At 50.9% G+C, this 15,506-nt stretch overlaps 1 protein-coding gene across 1 annotated transcript in view; it reads right to left on the bottom strand.

Annotated features, from left to right (window-relative positions):
- Positions 1-1,306: 1,306 nt before the first annotated feature.
- Positions 1,307-15,506, bottom strand: part of Gmpr (guanosine monophosphate reductase) — a 36,007-nt gene continuing 21,807 nt past the window's right edge. Inside the window, exons 6-9 of the mRNA XM_032884853.1 lie at positions 13,475-13,581; positions 7,053-7,095; positions 4,097-4,256; positions 1,307-1,824 (exon numbers count right to left, since the gene is read on the bottom strand). Coding sequence (XP_032740744.1) covers positions 1,644-1,824; positions 4,097-4,256; positions 7,053-7,095; positions 13,475-13,581 — 491 coding nt within the window. The 3' untranslated portion in view covers positions 1,307-1,643. The remainder of the gene's footprint in view (positions 1,825-4,096; positions 4,257-7,052; positions 7,096-13,474; positions 13,582-15,506) is intronic.

Genomic DNA, 15,506 nt, shown 5'->3' with positions numbered 1-15,506 from the left:
GCAGGAGTCAGGGAGGCAGGAAGCCAAAGGGAACATGAGTATTCCCCTCTGATTTCACCGTTTGCAGAGACAGAAGCGAGCAGCCTCGTGTCCCCATTCACAGCTGCCAGCCATGCCCATCCTTCCCAACCATAACGGACAACATCACTTGAACTTCAACCGGAAGAAATCCTTCCTCCCTTAAATTGCTTCTTTCAGGTATTCGGCCTCGGCCATGGGGGGAAAGCCGTGAATACATCCAGCAGGCAGCTTTCCCCAGTGCAGCCCCACACGTATGTCTACAGGTATAAGGGCAATTCTTCAGGGCTGTGGGAGGTCGGTCGGAGAAGGGTTCAGAATGCAAACTTCTCAAACTTTAAGTATAGTCCTTATACCAGACTGGAAATGGGCTGGCAACCCCACCCCCACCCCCGAGTACTGGTGCAGCTGGATCTTTCCTGTGGCATCAATTAATTGACCCCCCACTCCGCAATACCAGTCTTTTGTATTTGCCTTTTCAAAGAAAACATACTCCTGTGCCTGCTGATAAGCCTTGTTAGGAAAAACGACCGCACTGTCATGAACGCCAGTGCTTTCACCTACTACAGGGCAGCTCTCAGGAGTAAGGAGGGCCTTTCTCCAAGACAGAGCCTCTCTTAGCAGCAATAATGGCCACCCTACTACTTAGCTACTCCATCCATCCTAGGAAGTATTAATACTTTCTCTAATGTACATTCTAAGGCCCCTCAGGCTGCTGCAGAGAACTTGGTTTTCAGCATGGCTTCTTCATAGCCTTTTCATAAAACGTCTGTGGGGCTTCAAGACCGTCTGTAACCTCTTGGAGAAGAGCCGGGCCAGCCTAGCCGAGCTGAAGCAGGAGGATTGCAAGTTTGAAGTCAGCCCGGTAGAACAGCTAGATGTTGACTTTTAAAAAGGGAGAGGGGCCTGCCTGACAAGTTGAAATGAACTGTGTATCTGACATACTACACAAAAGATCCAGGACAAGCTTGCTAGCTGCAATCCGAACAGGTAGGGAGACAGGTTAACAGGGTGGGGCAGTTCATGTCCGTTGACCCTTTGGACATGCTCATTTCGGGTTTTTTTGGTTTTTTTTTTTTGTTTTTTTGTTTTTTCTTCCCAGCAACAAATGCTGGGGGGGGGGTGGCAGTCGGTGCAGTGTGAGCTGCTCTAGGCTCTTGCTCCCCCTCCCCAGCCGCGGGGGGGGGGGCTTGTGCGTTAACCACTGAGGACCACTGACTGGGAAGACTTTCCCAATCCTTACGGCTCTACAGGACTGTGCTCCTGAACATGCAAACTCCAGCACTCGGTCAAGACCACAGCCTTATATTAAAAGTGAAACCATTGTCCTTTAGAAAGAAAACAAAGGGCAAGGGGCGGAAAGGAGGGTGCAAGGGCTGGTTGAAACAAGGAGGCAATGAGTTCTAGGTGCTGACCCAGGGCCCCGCGAGCACCCTGTTTCTGGGCCCCACACAGGCACTAGGGCAAGCCCCGAGATCAGGATGAGGACTCAGTCTCAGCGTCTGTGATAGCAGGCAGCCTGCTAGGGCAGATAAGGAGGCGGGATGGGGTGAAGCGTGGCGAAAGGAGGCTTCCGCTGGGTTCAACGTTTCCGCTTCCCCGAGGTTAGCCGAACATCCCCGAGGTTAGCCGAACACCGTGTTGTGCTGTTGGGTCACGCGGATGAATGTGGCTCTCCTACTGAGCTCTTTGAGCTTGGCGGCCCCCACGTAGGTACAGGTAGACCGCAGTCCTCCAAGGATATCCAGAATTGTGTTCTCTACGTCCCCTTTGTAAGGCACTTCCACAGTCTTGCCCTCAGAGGCCCTGAGGAGGGAAAGGAGAAGGGTACGGAAGATTAATCTAGTTTTCCCCCTTTATTAAGCAAGGTGGAATTCTCCCTGCTATCGCTTTTTATTCCCTTGACAATTTTATACCTGCAAATGGAGTGTTATTTTCCATTCCCGCCACCACCTGTTCTTTCCTCGTAAGCCCCGCCCCCGTTCTCCTGCCCTTTCCATTTGTTTTACTGTGTCCATTGAGCTGATTCACTCAGTGGGTGGGGGTTATTTCCTACAGCACCCGGCACCTCACCCACTGGACACACCGCTTAAGAAAGCGACTCCCCCTGCAGCCATGAATGGTCCATAGCTCCTTGGAGAAGGATGGGGTGCTGTGAGGCCTCGCCCCCATTCAGTGCCAAGTCTTACCCAGCTAACAAAGGCTTTCACCCACTCTCACATCCCTACCAAGTCCCTAGTCCATGATGTATCCCTCCAACCCTACAGGAACTTCCCTGTTCACCCAGGAGATAGGTCTTGGTTAGCAATATGGCGCACAGGCGCACACACACACACACACAGTCCCCAATAGTCCCCATTCTCCTTAGCCATGTCCTTCCACTCTCATGGTTCCTTTTAGAACCAACTATCAAATGGCCCAATTCCTCCCTAGGGAAAACAGTGGGGTTGCCTCCCACTACCACCGCCTGCCACACTCCCTCCATCCGTCCATTTTGGTTGACAGAGCAGGGGTTGAGAGCTTATGCATGGAGAACCTCAGAAGTGCCATCTCCACATATTCAGAGCCATGCTTAGAAATTCAGGCTGGGCCTAATGTACAAACACTGAGCAACGTCTAGCTGTCCCCTTGTCCTTCATCCCAAGAACGCCACAGAACACCTTGTAACATAGGTCACACCTTGATCCTGCAAAATGGAGACACACTCTGAGCATGCCTTCGCAGAAGCATTGCAGGGGGCGAGGCCCAGGCGAGCCCTAACAAGCACCTAAATATTCTAGAACTTTCTGTGCCTAGTCACTCACCAGAAGATAGACACTCAGTCTGAAACTCATCCCCAGATGGCCTCTCCTCCCTCAGCTCCTAGCGCCTGTACTGTTGCAGTCTGCCCTGCTTTTCTCTGTCCACTGAGATCAGTGGGAGGAATCTCTGTAACAGCTGGGAGATGGGAAAACATAGTGGCCACTCTACCCTGTGACCAAATGTCATCTTGGCCCGGCACAGACTCCACATGGCCCTCGGAAGGTGGCTGTGGCTGCTGGATACACAGCGGGCTTCTTGGCCAGAGATTCTAGGAACCACGACAGCAGGAAGGGGCCCGGAAACAACCATAAGGGCTGTGCTCTACTTCTCACTGAGGCCGACCCCTCTTGTCCACCCATCTCCTCCTGCCATGTTTCAAGGTTCCCGCTTGAAGAGAAATGACTAGAGGGGACAGCAACTGCAGTCAGCTTGTCATACTTGAACACATCCCACATGACCTGCTGCCGCCGCCACTCAACGGAGTTGTGCAATTTCTCCTTACACAATACATCAGAGTCCCACGCCCTGGAAAGAAACTTCTGACTGTGGGGTAAGTGTCTGGGCACAGAGGGTGTGAGCCAACCAAGAGTAGGCTTGCCCTCCTCCTGTGAAGCACTTGAAACATTCTGCCCCATGTCATTCATGGAGCCCATCCTCAGAGCTGGATCCAATGAGCTTCAGTGACAAGCTCTTGGGAGCAGGGCAGTGTACTGGGTCTGCTCTGACCCAGGGGCTTCTCAGCACCCATGAGGCTACTCTGGAAGTGAATGGAAAAGACCAGGTGACCTTGGAGAGGTTGTGAGCTTTAAAACCACTCATCCGCCTAGAGTCTTGGTTCAGCAGTCAGGTGATAGGGTTAACCAGCTGAGAGCATTGCCTGTTACAAATGCCAGAGCCTGGGGGCCAATGACTGGTCTCAATGAAATACGCAGGCAACGGCATCCTCCATGAAAGGTTTGCTATACATGTAAGACCACACATCATCCCCAGAGAATGAATTATCTTAGCCCAGAGATAGAGGGCGACAGAGGTTGTCCAGGGAGGGCTCTTTCGAGACAAGGCAGGACTGGTGTGTAACCACAAGGGGCTGGGTCATCCCCTCCTGGTCAGACCTGTAATCTTACCTCCACCTTCCCCATGCTTGCTTTCCTAAATGCTTGCCGAATGAAAGTCGGTGCTTTGTACAAAGACGCTCAGTCTATTTTCTAGCCCCTCCCATAAGGGACAATAATACAGAGAAACTCGAGCCGGACCGGTGGGTACAGCCCAGCCATACCTGTACTCAGCGACACCTCCCGCGTGTTTCTTCATGGCTGTGTCCGAGCTCATGCCGTAGAAGAGCTTCAGCTTCTGCCCGTTCCTCTCGATCACCTCTCCTGCACACTCGGTGTGTCCGGAAAACATGCCTCCCAGCATGACAAAGTCCGCACCAGCTCCTGCACACGGATGAGCAGACAGAAGGACAGGGCAGAGGCAGGCTCAGAGGGGACAGCATCCGGAAAGAGGGCCTTGCCCACTTCACCCTCCCTGACTCTAAACACAAGATGGTTCGGCATCCTAAGACTGGAGACTGCAGGCAGTCAGGGACACTGGTGGGTGGAGGTGGAGGGAGAGTCAGCACTGCCTCGAAGGGATCGGTGACTGGCTATGAAACCCTTCAAACAGGTCCTGTTCCTTTACATCCCGAGAGGCACGAAAAAGTGCGTGCATCCTACAGAGCACATGGTCTGACCTTGAATTCAGTTCTGTGACTGCAGGCCGGGGACTAAACTGATCCATACCAGGGTGTAACAGTATCTTTATTTGCCTGATGTAGTTGTCATCTCTGAGGCCCACTGCCTCAGTTTGCTAACCTAGGCCTAGTCCTGGAAGCTTTGAGCCTCTGAACAATCTAATCTAGACCTAGAATATCTTCACAGCCTCTGAGATTTACTGCTCAATGAGCTCACCCTTTCTTGTTGTTACTGAACTCTGGATGGCTGGTTCACGCTCCAAACTCCTCTCCAAGCTGACCGATTCAATCTGGCTTCTCCCTGGGCCACTGACTGATTTGCTCTGCTTGGCCTCAAACTCTGAAAATCTGTCCCAATCTTCTGGCTTCTTCTCCTTCTCTGGTTCACTGTGTCTCCGCCTACCTGTGTGTAGCTTGCTTTCTCCACAACTCTCCAGTAAAACCGTGTCTTTCCCCTCTCCGTCTGGGCAGCTCCCTGTTATGCTGCCTCTCTTTCCTCTCTTCTGATGAGAGTTGGTATGTCCGATTCTGTCGAATCTTTCTCTGATTCATCACATTGTCTGCCACTCGATTAGAAATCGCTTTCACACATGGGTGCTTCCTTCTACAAACTAAATTTACCTTCACTGTTTGGGACTGAAGACATGTACTAAGGGCATGTCTATAAGGACCGAGCCACACCACAATTAGAAACAGGTTTCCTCCCCACCCCCTGGTAAATAACACCATCTCAGGGTTCACTGTGTGATCAAACATCCTGCAACAGGGTGCTGAGAAATCAGGGGGAAGGACAGGCCAATAGCAGGTGAGAAGCAGCCTTGATGTCTCTGCTGGGGACAACTGAACACTTATAAAGAGCCCCCTCCCAACCCGAGGCCCAAGGTGAGTCAGTTCCACTCTGCCCCGCCAGGTAGAAGGCAGTGCTGGGTAGAGCTGGCCTTCAGTAAGCAAGGCCTGGACTCCACAGTGGGCCACCAGCAGCTCCCAGACCAATGCTGACTTCCCCCTCCTGCTGTGATTTCTAAGGAAGCAGTGGAATAACCAGTTTGGCCAGACTTTCAAAAGAAGGAAGTCAGCCGCAGGAACCCTGAGCACAGATCTGCTACCCACAATGGGTTAATCTGGTTCCCGGTGATTGTTTTTTCCCCAGTCAAATTGTTTCCCTATTGGCTTTTCCTGGACAAGGTCCCTTGGCACATGCAGAGCTACACTTTAACAGAGCAAGGGGACTGTCTGAGGAAAGCTGAGGGAAGGTCAGTAGCTTGTATGTTTATCTCCCACTTAGTGCTCTGGTCCATGATTGGGGTGGGGGTGACCAGGAGGAAACTCTCACTAAGTAATGCTTAAGGATAAGGCCAAGGCCATAGTTACGAGAGAGCTGGAGTTCTCCCTGCCCCTAACTGTGGGACTGTGACCTTGCCATCCCCTGGACCACAGACAGGCAAGATAGAAGAGGGTTTATGTTTCCTTCCACAGCTGGTCTAGGGGCATGCCCTTTTTTTTTAATATACTTTAAGTTGCTAGGAAACAGTGCCAGTAGGAACACTGTCCACATCCTCCTCTATCATTACTATGAAATCAGACCAGGGGCTGGTGAGATGACTCATTGGTGTTTGCTCTGGAGCCTTAACAGCCGAGTCTGATCCCCCCAGACCCACACGGTGGAAGGAGAGAGCTGATTACTATAGAATGATCTCTGGCTTCCACACCCATGTGCCTGCACACACACAAATAATGGAACTCAAATGTTCCATTGAAAGCTTTTGTTGTTATCACTAAGACAAAAAGTTTCCTACCACGGTGTGTATGTGTGTACATGTGTGTGTAGTGTATGTATGTATGTGCATGTGTGTGTGTTGTATAATGCATGTGTATGTGTGCATATGTGTGTGTGTGTGTGTGTGTGTGTAGTGTACCACTCAACAATCTGGGGCTGGGCAGCTAGTTCTGCTTTCTCTATGGTTGTGGAAAGAAAGCCACACACTTGGCTCTGCAGCCCTCATTTACCCCCCTTTGGTGAGAAGTCACTGACCCCAGAGGCCCTATAGCAGAGACCCTGCTGGATTCCAGTGGGCACTGCCGCCCTCTAGTGGGAAGCAGGCTCGTTAACCTTCAGCCAAGACTGGATGCAGCCAGGACGGGGTGGGGGCTGCTCCAGGTGGGGGTATCTCCACAGCAGAACAAGTGCTGTGCAACGTCACAGGAGCCCTGGGCAGTCCTCCCTCTCAGTGAAAACATCGCAATCCGACCCATTCCTAGCACCCATGACGTCACCCCAGATCCACATTCTGAGCTCCAGGCTCGCTCAGCTACAAACCCGAACCAAACTGGGCCAGGAATTTGTTAGATGGGAACCAAACCCAGGCAAAGGAAACTCCTGATAAGCTCAGAAGCCCCTTGCAGGGGTTCCCTTCTCCATCCGGTTCTTCCAAGCTGCCCAGAGCCCCTCCTTCCTTGTCAGCATCTCTCCCCCTACTACAGGGCTGTCCCTCGTTCTTACCAAAGGCTTTGGCGACATCTCCTGGACATGTGCAGCCTCCGTCCTTCAAAGAAAGGAAGGAGAGAATATCAGCAGGGTGGAAGCAGGCCAGACCATGCCTCGCCAATGGGGAGAGAGTAACCAACCAGAAACTACCTCCCACCCTTAGCCAAGCAGCCTGGAGACAAGGCTAGCATTCTCAGTTAGTAACCTTCGAACTGTGCCTTCAGTTCCCCAACTACCCTTACTCTGATGGTCAGAGGCTGTCACCTCTGCCCATCCACCCTCTGGGTTCAAGCACCTATGTCTAGGGAGGACGCCAAAGTGTGTCAGACTGGCCACTGCCCTCTGCTAGGCCATTATATAACATGCCCAGCCACTCTGCTCCTTCCTGCTCAGAAGCCACCCCTCCTCCCTGCCCGTAGAGAGGTGAGATTTGATTATTTTAAGAGCTGAGAAAAAGGGCACGGAGCGGGCGCCTTTATCTTCTCAGCTGCCTTGCATCTCCAGTCCACCAGACGTCCTTAGAAACAAGTGCTCACTGCTGACATCCACTCTGCCTACACAGCACAGGAGGGCCTCGCGGGCAGCCGGATAAGCTGCAACCTGAGGTGACAGTAACTGGTTCAAAGTTCCTCAGGTACAGCCTTCCTGTCTTTCCTTATTAGGGAGACCCCCCAAATGCCCAGGCTGAAATCAACTGTCCCAGCGGAGCCTGGGTGATAATGTTCTGGAGTGCCAGCAAAGCACAGAGGGACAGCCCCGGAGGCAAAAGGAAGAGACAGGGATGTAGCCAAGCGCAGCATGGGCTTGACAGACAGCAAGACCTCAGAAGGAAGGGCCTGTTTTCAGAAAGTGGGGGCCAACTCCATGGAGCTGGGCATTTAGGTTAGGAACAGAGACGATACATCTGTGGGGTAACGGGTGAAAGCTGGCGAGGTAACCACAGCTCCTGAGTTGGGGGTGGGGACATCTAGCTACAAGAGGGGCAAGTCCCTTTGCAAAGAGCATCTCACCCCGAAAGCACTGGGCTCTGTGGCTCAACACTTTTGTTTCGCTGGAGACAGAGTCTCCATACATCAGCCTCCTGAGTGCTGGGATTATAGGCCTGCTCCATGGAGGACAGGTCAAAGCCTGCTGCTTAGCTAATCTTGCTGATATAGGTCTGTGATCCCATCACTAAGACTGTAGAGGCAGGAGGATTCAGAATTCAGGGACAGTTAGACATCAATAAACACACACACACACAAACATAACAAAATGATTTTAATCCCCACTGTTGCACTTGCTTGCGCCTCTGATCTGTGGGGAGGTGTTAAAGGCTCGGTCTTTCTTTCCAAACATTTCTAATGGTAATCATTTGCTCAGTCAAGTGCATGGTTCTTGAGTGGCTCCCGTGAGGCCTATTTGAAAGTCAGACTCTCTGGACAACTTATCTGGGCAAAGCCCTCAGTCTGACATCACAGAAACCACCGTGGGTCTGCGACCACGCGACTGCTTCCAGGCTCCGCCATGTTTCTCTCTTTGCTTCCAAATGTTTGCATTTCACTTCATGTCCCTCGCTTATCCCGTTCGCTTTCTAGAGGTTTATCTCGGATAAAAACCAGCTCCAGGAGCTGGACAGGTGGCTCAGCGGGTAGAAGTGACAGCCGTGCACACCTGATGGCCCAAGTCCAGATACAATCCCCAGAACCCACACGGAAAAGCGGATGTGGTGGCATGCGCCCGTAATCCCAGCATGCACCTGTGACCCCAGCATTCCTCCGATGAGATGTGGAGACAAGAATCAGGCAGAGAAGGTTAAGAGGCAGCTAGCCTGGGGTATACAGCACAGCGACAAGGGACGCTGCTTCCACATGGTATGAGAAAACTGACTCCCAAAAGGTGTCCTCTGGTCTCCACTCATGTGCTCAGAGTATACAGGCATACAAAAATAAATAAAAATTGAAGCCAGCTCTATGCACAGGATTTCAAACCACAATCAGATTACATACACTCAAGCTTCTGTTAATATTGAGTCCCCAACAGTGTGACTTCAGAATACCTCTGCTCTCTCTCTTAAGCAGCTTGGGGCTACGCTAGGATTTATCATGTGAGCACCTGAAGATTACAGGGTTGTGATCAGGACTAACGCCTGTCTCAGAAGCCCTGTGAGATGGCTCAGCTGATGGGCACACTGCTCTTTGAGAGGATCTGGGTTCAATTCACAGCACTCACACGGTGATTTACCACTGTCTATTCTAGGGGACCTGGTGCCTTCTTCTGACTTCCACAGGAACCAGGCACACAGATACATGTAAGCAAAAATAATTGGACACGAAAATGTTTTTAAATTAAAAAGAAAAGCCTATTTTCCAATTGGCCCAAAGTCCTTGGCTAATGCAGCGACATAATACCATGAGATGATTATATCCATGGCATAGTCTGTTCACGATGCTGGTGTGCACACTTACAGAATTGGTGACTCTCATCCAACAGGCCAGAGGCGTTACATGCAAAGCAATTTCACATGTTATGTCAAGAGGATGAAATTGACACCTTCCATGGTTTCCAAGCATTGCTCAAAAAAAAAAAAATCCCATCATGCTCTCTAGCAAGACAGAACATGGGGTACCCTCCTGCCATCTAAGACACACGCCCTCCGTCACAGGCTGATGGTCAGCCACTAAGAAATTGTAAAACGATCGAGTCCTGGGCAAATATGCAAGGCAGGAATTGACACGCATTGCCTGCCTTCTTTTACAGCGTGGTTAGCGTGATACTTAAGGACGAAAGGCATCCTGGGATAGGTGTGATTTGGCTCAGGAATTTTCAGCATGCCTCTTAAGATTAAAACTAATTGCTCAGGGGCTGAGCTGATGGCCCGGCTGGTCCTGGTCGAGCATTTGCCATCGTATGAATACCTAGAACCCATGCTAACAGCGGGGGTGCAGCAGCCCACGCCACCGCGTAGCCTCCACATAGCCACAGACACGACCTGGAAATGGAACCTCACACCTCACGCCAGACAGCTAACCTGGCCTCTGCAGGAACGTTCCAGGCCAACGAAAGACTACGTCTCCAACAAAAGGTGGAGAATGCCTGAGGGCTGACACTCATGGTTATCCTCTGACCTTCCATGAACGCACGTGCTCCCATGCACACATTATGGCTCAGGCCTATGAAGAGCAGATGGTGAGAGCAAGCATGGGGGAGGGGAGGGAGGGACTCAAAACCAAGTGCCTCTCCCTGGCCAAGAACTACTCTGAACTCACTTATTCCCCCATTCACACCGCAGAAACATGACAGGACCTCCCCTCAGTTGCCAGTAGTAGCCATTCGAGATGTGTATGTGACACAGCCACTAAGACCCCTGGTGGCAAAGATCCCTCGTAAAGAGACTTAACGATCACACCTGAGGCTTTGGGGCTCTGGTGCAACCCTGTCCTCCAGATGTCACGAAATTGGAGACAGACACACATGCCCACACAGAGCGACAGACAGACAGACAGACACTTCTGTAACTTCTCACCTCTGCTCTTGAGAAGTAAGCCCCTATAATTATTGGTTCACCAAGCTGCGTTTGGGTGGGAACATTTCTTGGTTCAGGCATCAGTGTCTAGGGTGAGCAGACATTTGTTCCTGTCCCCCCCGCCCCGCCAGATGTTCAAGTCCCCATGTACAGTGGACTGGTATTGGGGTATAACCTCGTTCATGTTCCCTTATACTTTAAATCACCTCCAGATTACCTAATATAGTGTCAATGCTTTCCATTGTGGGGAAAGTCACACAGCAGAGCTAAGCTCAGAGGTCGTTAATTCACTGGGACACAGGCCAGGAATGTGTATGTGTAAACACAAGCTACGTGGAGAGGTCCTCAGAGCTAGATCCTGACAGGAACTTGGAGAGCCGCTGGCCAACGAGAGCCTGGTGTTCCTGGGAGGCTCCAGCTAGATTAAGTGCCCTTGCTTACAGATGCAGACTCACCGCTCTGTCAGCTTTTGTACATGCTACAATAAATGTGTGTTCTTCTCAGTGGGGTAGACCTGAAAAAAAAAAGTAGTTTTGTGTGTGTGTGTGTTACAGAACTATCGTTAACCCTTTTTTCATTTATTCTAGTGTGTAGCACATAGTACAATGGTTCTCAACCTGTGGGTCGCAACCCCTTTGGGTGTTGAACGATGCTTTCACAGAGGTCTTATGTTAGACAACCTGCATATCAGATATTTATGACTAGAAGAGTAGCAAAAATGCAGACATGAGGTAGCAATGGAACAATCAAATGGCTGGGGAATCAGCACAGCATGAGGAATTGCATTAAAGGGTCGCAGCGTTAGGAAGGTTGGGAACCACGGACATTGTAGACACTTTCCCAATGAACGGGTGCGCCAACACCCGGATCCTAGCTGTGGGAGTGACTCGCCATCTGCGGTACTGGTTAACACCCGGTGCCTAGGGGTTTCTAGGCTCATGAAGCAAAGCTCTCAGGGCTGGAATGCTGCAGTGAAGAGGCTCAAATGAAACAGAAGACAGCGAATGAGCTCTCCACAGGCTGCGGTTTGGAGCCAAAGCCAACAAGGCAGTGCTCCACAGTGATGATGATGGCGTAAGTTCCTACATTTGGACTTGCAGAAAACCTATCAGTAAATTCATGTGGAAGCCTGGCCTAGCAATGGTCTAAGTAAAATGATTGGAAGGCTTGATATATTCAAGTCAGATCAGTACTGTTATGAACCGTTAAAAAATACACCATCACTCCAAATATATGTAAGATGTAATGATACATATATACAAAAGGATGGATGGATGGATGAAAAGGGGGAGGGGAGAACAGAGAAAGAAGGAGGGAGAGATGGGAAGGAGGCAGACAGCCTATCTTACATAGCTATGATTTTCCCACCTGTTTGTTCAATCAATCACAGATAAAAATAGTTAATAAAAAAATCTATGCCTGTACTAAATGTGCACAGATTTTCTTGTTATCCCCTTAGCAAGGCAGGATGGCAACTGTTTACCTAGCATTGACACTACATTTTGTAATCTGCAGATATTTAAAATATAAGGGAATATGTGTGGAGGTTATACCCCAATACCAGTCTACTGTACAGGGGGACTTGAACATCTGTGGACTGTGGTTTCCCGTGGGAGTGCTGGACTCCATCACTTGAGAATACCAAGGAACAGCTGAGCACATCATCTCTCCACCCATCCATGCATCCACCATGCATCCATGCATCCATCCATGCATCCATGCATCCATCCATGCATCCATCCATCCATCCATCCATCCATCCATCCATCATCTCAACTAACCAAGCAGGAACCATGGCCCACCACAGCATGGGCCCCCGTGGTGAGCGGCTCAAATCACGTAACTCTTGGCAGCGGTCCACATGGTGGCTCTGTGAGTGACGTGGATGGAGTAGGTGCATTTGGTGTCTGATGGTGACCATCATCCCAGGATACTGATCCTCAGAATCCTGGTGCCATGTTCAACGCCTTCCTTCCCACATCTTGACTCACACTGCCCTCAGCAAGTCACAGGTGGGGTGGAGGCATCCGACCGCCTCAGCTCACTCCTCCTTCCTATCATCAGAAGCTCCTGCTGACTCAAGGTCAGAGGTTCACCTCCCACCTGTGCATCCCTCTGCTTCCTCCTCCATTCACAAGTTCCCAAAGCCACTGGGCTCTCTAGCTGCCAGGTCTCCAACCGTGAATCCGCCTTGGTGCCTGCCATGCACCTCAGAAATCAACAGGAGCCTACAAATCCAGAGTTATCTTTTTCCTCCATAGCCATTCTTAAGAACCAGCCCATGAGGCCAAAGTGGAATCTTCCTCTTTGACCAGCTCCCAAAGCACCAACTCCACTGCCAAAGTTTAATTCTGTTCATCAAACACCCTTCCAATTGGTGTCGGGCCCCTTCTTAATCCTTCCTAGAAGAGTTGGCCAGTGGGTTACTGAAAGGCCATCCACCCACTTGCATACTCCTGCTTTGACATCTTCGATAACTTCCCATTGGGCTGAGAAGAAAGCCCTGGCTTTTCACCTGCCCCCCTCCCTGCCCCAACACACAGAGTTCTTAGCCATCCTCTCCCAAGAACTCATCAGTGATCCGCTTTTCTACCCCATCCCCCTCAGCCTCCGAAGAGTGACTTCGAGTTTTTATTTCTTTAAATGTCCTTTTTCTCTTTTCTGTCCAGGGTTCTTCAGCTTCCCTCCGTCATCTCGTCTGTCGCAAACCCCCATGTCTCCTTAGCACGTCCCCAAGCATATCCCAACTCCTGAATCGGAGACGTGATGACCCACAGCCTGCCTCTCCCAAATTCATTACGGACATCCAGATCCCTAGTACCCATAAATGTGACATTTTTGGAAATAGGGTATTTGAAGGCAGTTTGGCTCCTCAGAGCCAGGGCAAAGATTCCCCCCAGGGTCCCCAGAGTCCCCAGACCCTAATACTCACAGAGATGATGTGTCCCTTGAGGCCGTGCGCGGAGTCAGCACACTCTATCACGGCACTCAGCTGCGGGTAGCCCACGCCTGTCTTGGTTCGGGTGGTGCACACAGAGCCTGCAGGGAAAGAGAGGTGGATTCATGGACGGTTCATTCTGCATGCATAGAACATAATAGAAAATGTACCCCTTCACCATCATATGGCCCTGCCCCAGTGAAAGGGTGACTTTTCCACCATAGTGGACCTAGGTTGACTGGGCAGACACACGGTCTCACTATACACTACCCCACTGGCCATATAAGCCCCTCAAGTCCTCACCATCACCACGGGCAAATGTCCTACACATCATCACCTACACAACCGTCAATACCTTTCCTGATGCCACGTTTACCACCCAACTCCCAGCCCCCTGCAGTGGTTGAGCATGGAAGCCTCCCCTCACTCCACTCCTCCATATACGCAGACTCAACTTCCAGGGGTCACCCAGAATCCTCTCAGCCGTCTAGATTTCTCACCCCCACCTTCTTTCAAGTTACTAACCCCTCCACACCTCACTGCCAAGCCTAGGGGACTGGAAACTCAACACCTGCCTGGTGTGGTTGCAATAGAATGAATCTGCATGAGGGTGAAGAACGGCTTGTCCCGGGGCTTGATCTTTACAGACCCTTGGAATGAGGAGGCCACACGACTGTATTCCTATTACTCAACCCTGGGCCAACCATAACCCAGCTTCCATCTTCCTCAGTCTCATGCTATCTACCTTCCACCCCACCTCCCTGGCCTGAGTCCCCACTCAGCCTAGAGCAGTGCTTCCCAACCTTCCTAACGCTGTGACCCTTTAATGCAGTTCCTGCTGCTGTGCGGACCCCCAACCATAGAGTTACTTCATTGCTACGTCATAACTGTAATTTGTCACTGTTGCGAATCATAATGTAAATATCGGATATGCGGGATATCTGACATGTGAAAAGATCATTCAACTTCCAAAGGGGTCGCAACCCATGGGTTGGAGAACCACTGGCCTAGACCCTGAGGTCGACTTGGCTTTCAGTCAACACACCAACACGTGGCTATCTTCCTCCCTTGCCTCTTCCTGTCTCAATGTCCCATTCAGTCCTGGCTGTGTTCTTTCAGATCCAGGGAACACTGGTATCCCCATCCTATGTCCCTTGTCCCACTTCTAATCCCACCCCCAAAGTAAGTGAGAAGCCGTCTCCGTGCTCCACCTGCCTCTTGACTGCTCCTCTCTCCCTTTGCAAGTGCAAGTTTCTTCCCACCCTCAGGGGTTCTTTGTACTCTGGGTTTTTTCTCTCTCCCCTCCCTTCCCCTCTCTACTGCTCACCTCTCCTCTCCCCATCCCCTCCTTTCCCCACCTAATACTCCCTACTGTCCTGCCAAGCCTCCATTTTCCAGGCTTCATCTTCAATGTCACTGCCTCAGAGAAGCGGTGCAGCACCTTGTCTTTTGAGAAGCCCGGTTCAGCCATTATCTGTGTAGGAGTGCTGGGGACTGCTTTCCCCGCTGGGTAGTAAGCTCTGGAGATGTCACACTCCGTCTGCCTGACACTGAGAAGGCCTCACGCACAGGAGCACTATAAATAGCATGGGAAGAACTCGGGAACTCAAGCATGAGTGAGTCACTGTCACTCCTGCTCTGCCAAGCGCCACCTCCTCCTGCAGGACTTGTGGGGTCTCTTAAGTGATGCTTTTGGGGCAGCCCAGGTACTGTTTCTCTCGCTCAAAAAAAAAAAAAAGTTATTAACTGCCTCAGTGGGTGGCATTGAGGAAAACCACGGGTAACAGCAGAGCTTGAAGGCTCCCTGTAGGTTAAAAGCCTGCCTCTTCTCTTCTATGAGCAGACGGGGCCATCTTTCAATAAATGTGCTCATACGTCTCCTCCTTGTGCTAGGTCACAGCACAAGGGGTCCTCTTCCTACAGCAGCACCCACCCCATGGTCATTGCATGAGTTTCCTGTGTGCTTCCTTTCTAAAAGAGACGACACGCACATGTGATCTGGCGTTATTTTTAGTCCCAGATCAAG

This window comes from Rattus rattus, chromosome 14, assembly GCF_011064425.1.
Source record: "Rattus rattus isolate New Zealand chromosome 14, Rrattus_CSIRO_v1, whole genome shotgun sequence".
Taxonomy (NCBI): Eukaryota; Metazoa; Chordata; class Mammalia; order Rodentia; family Muridae; genus Rattus; species Rattus rattus.
Note: the sequence above shows the minus strand (reverse complement) of the source record. Positions and strands in the feature narration are given on the sequence as shown.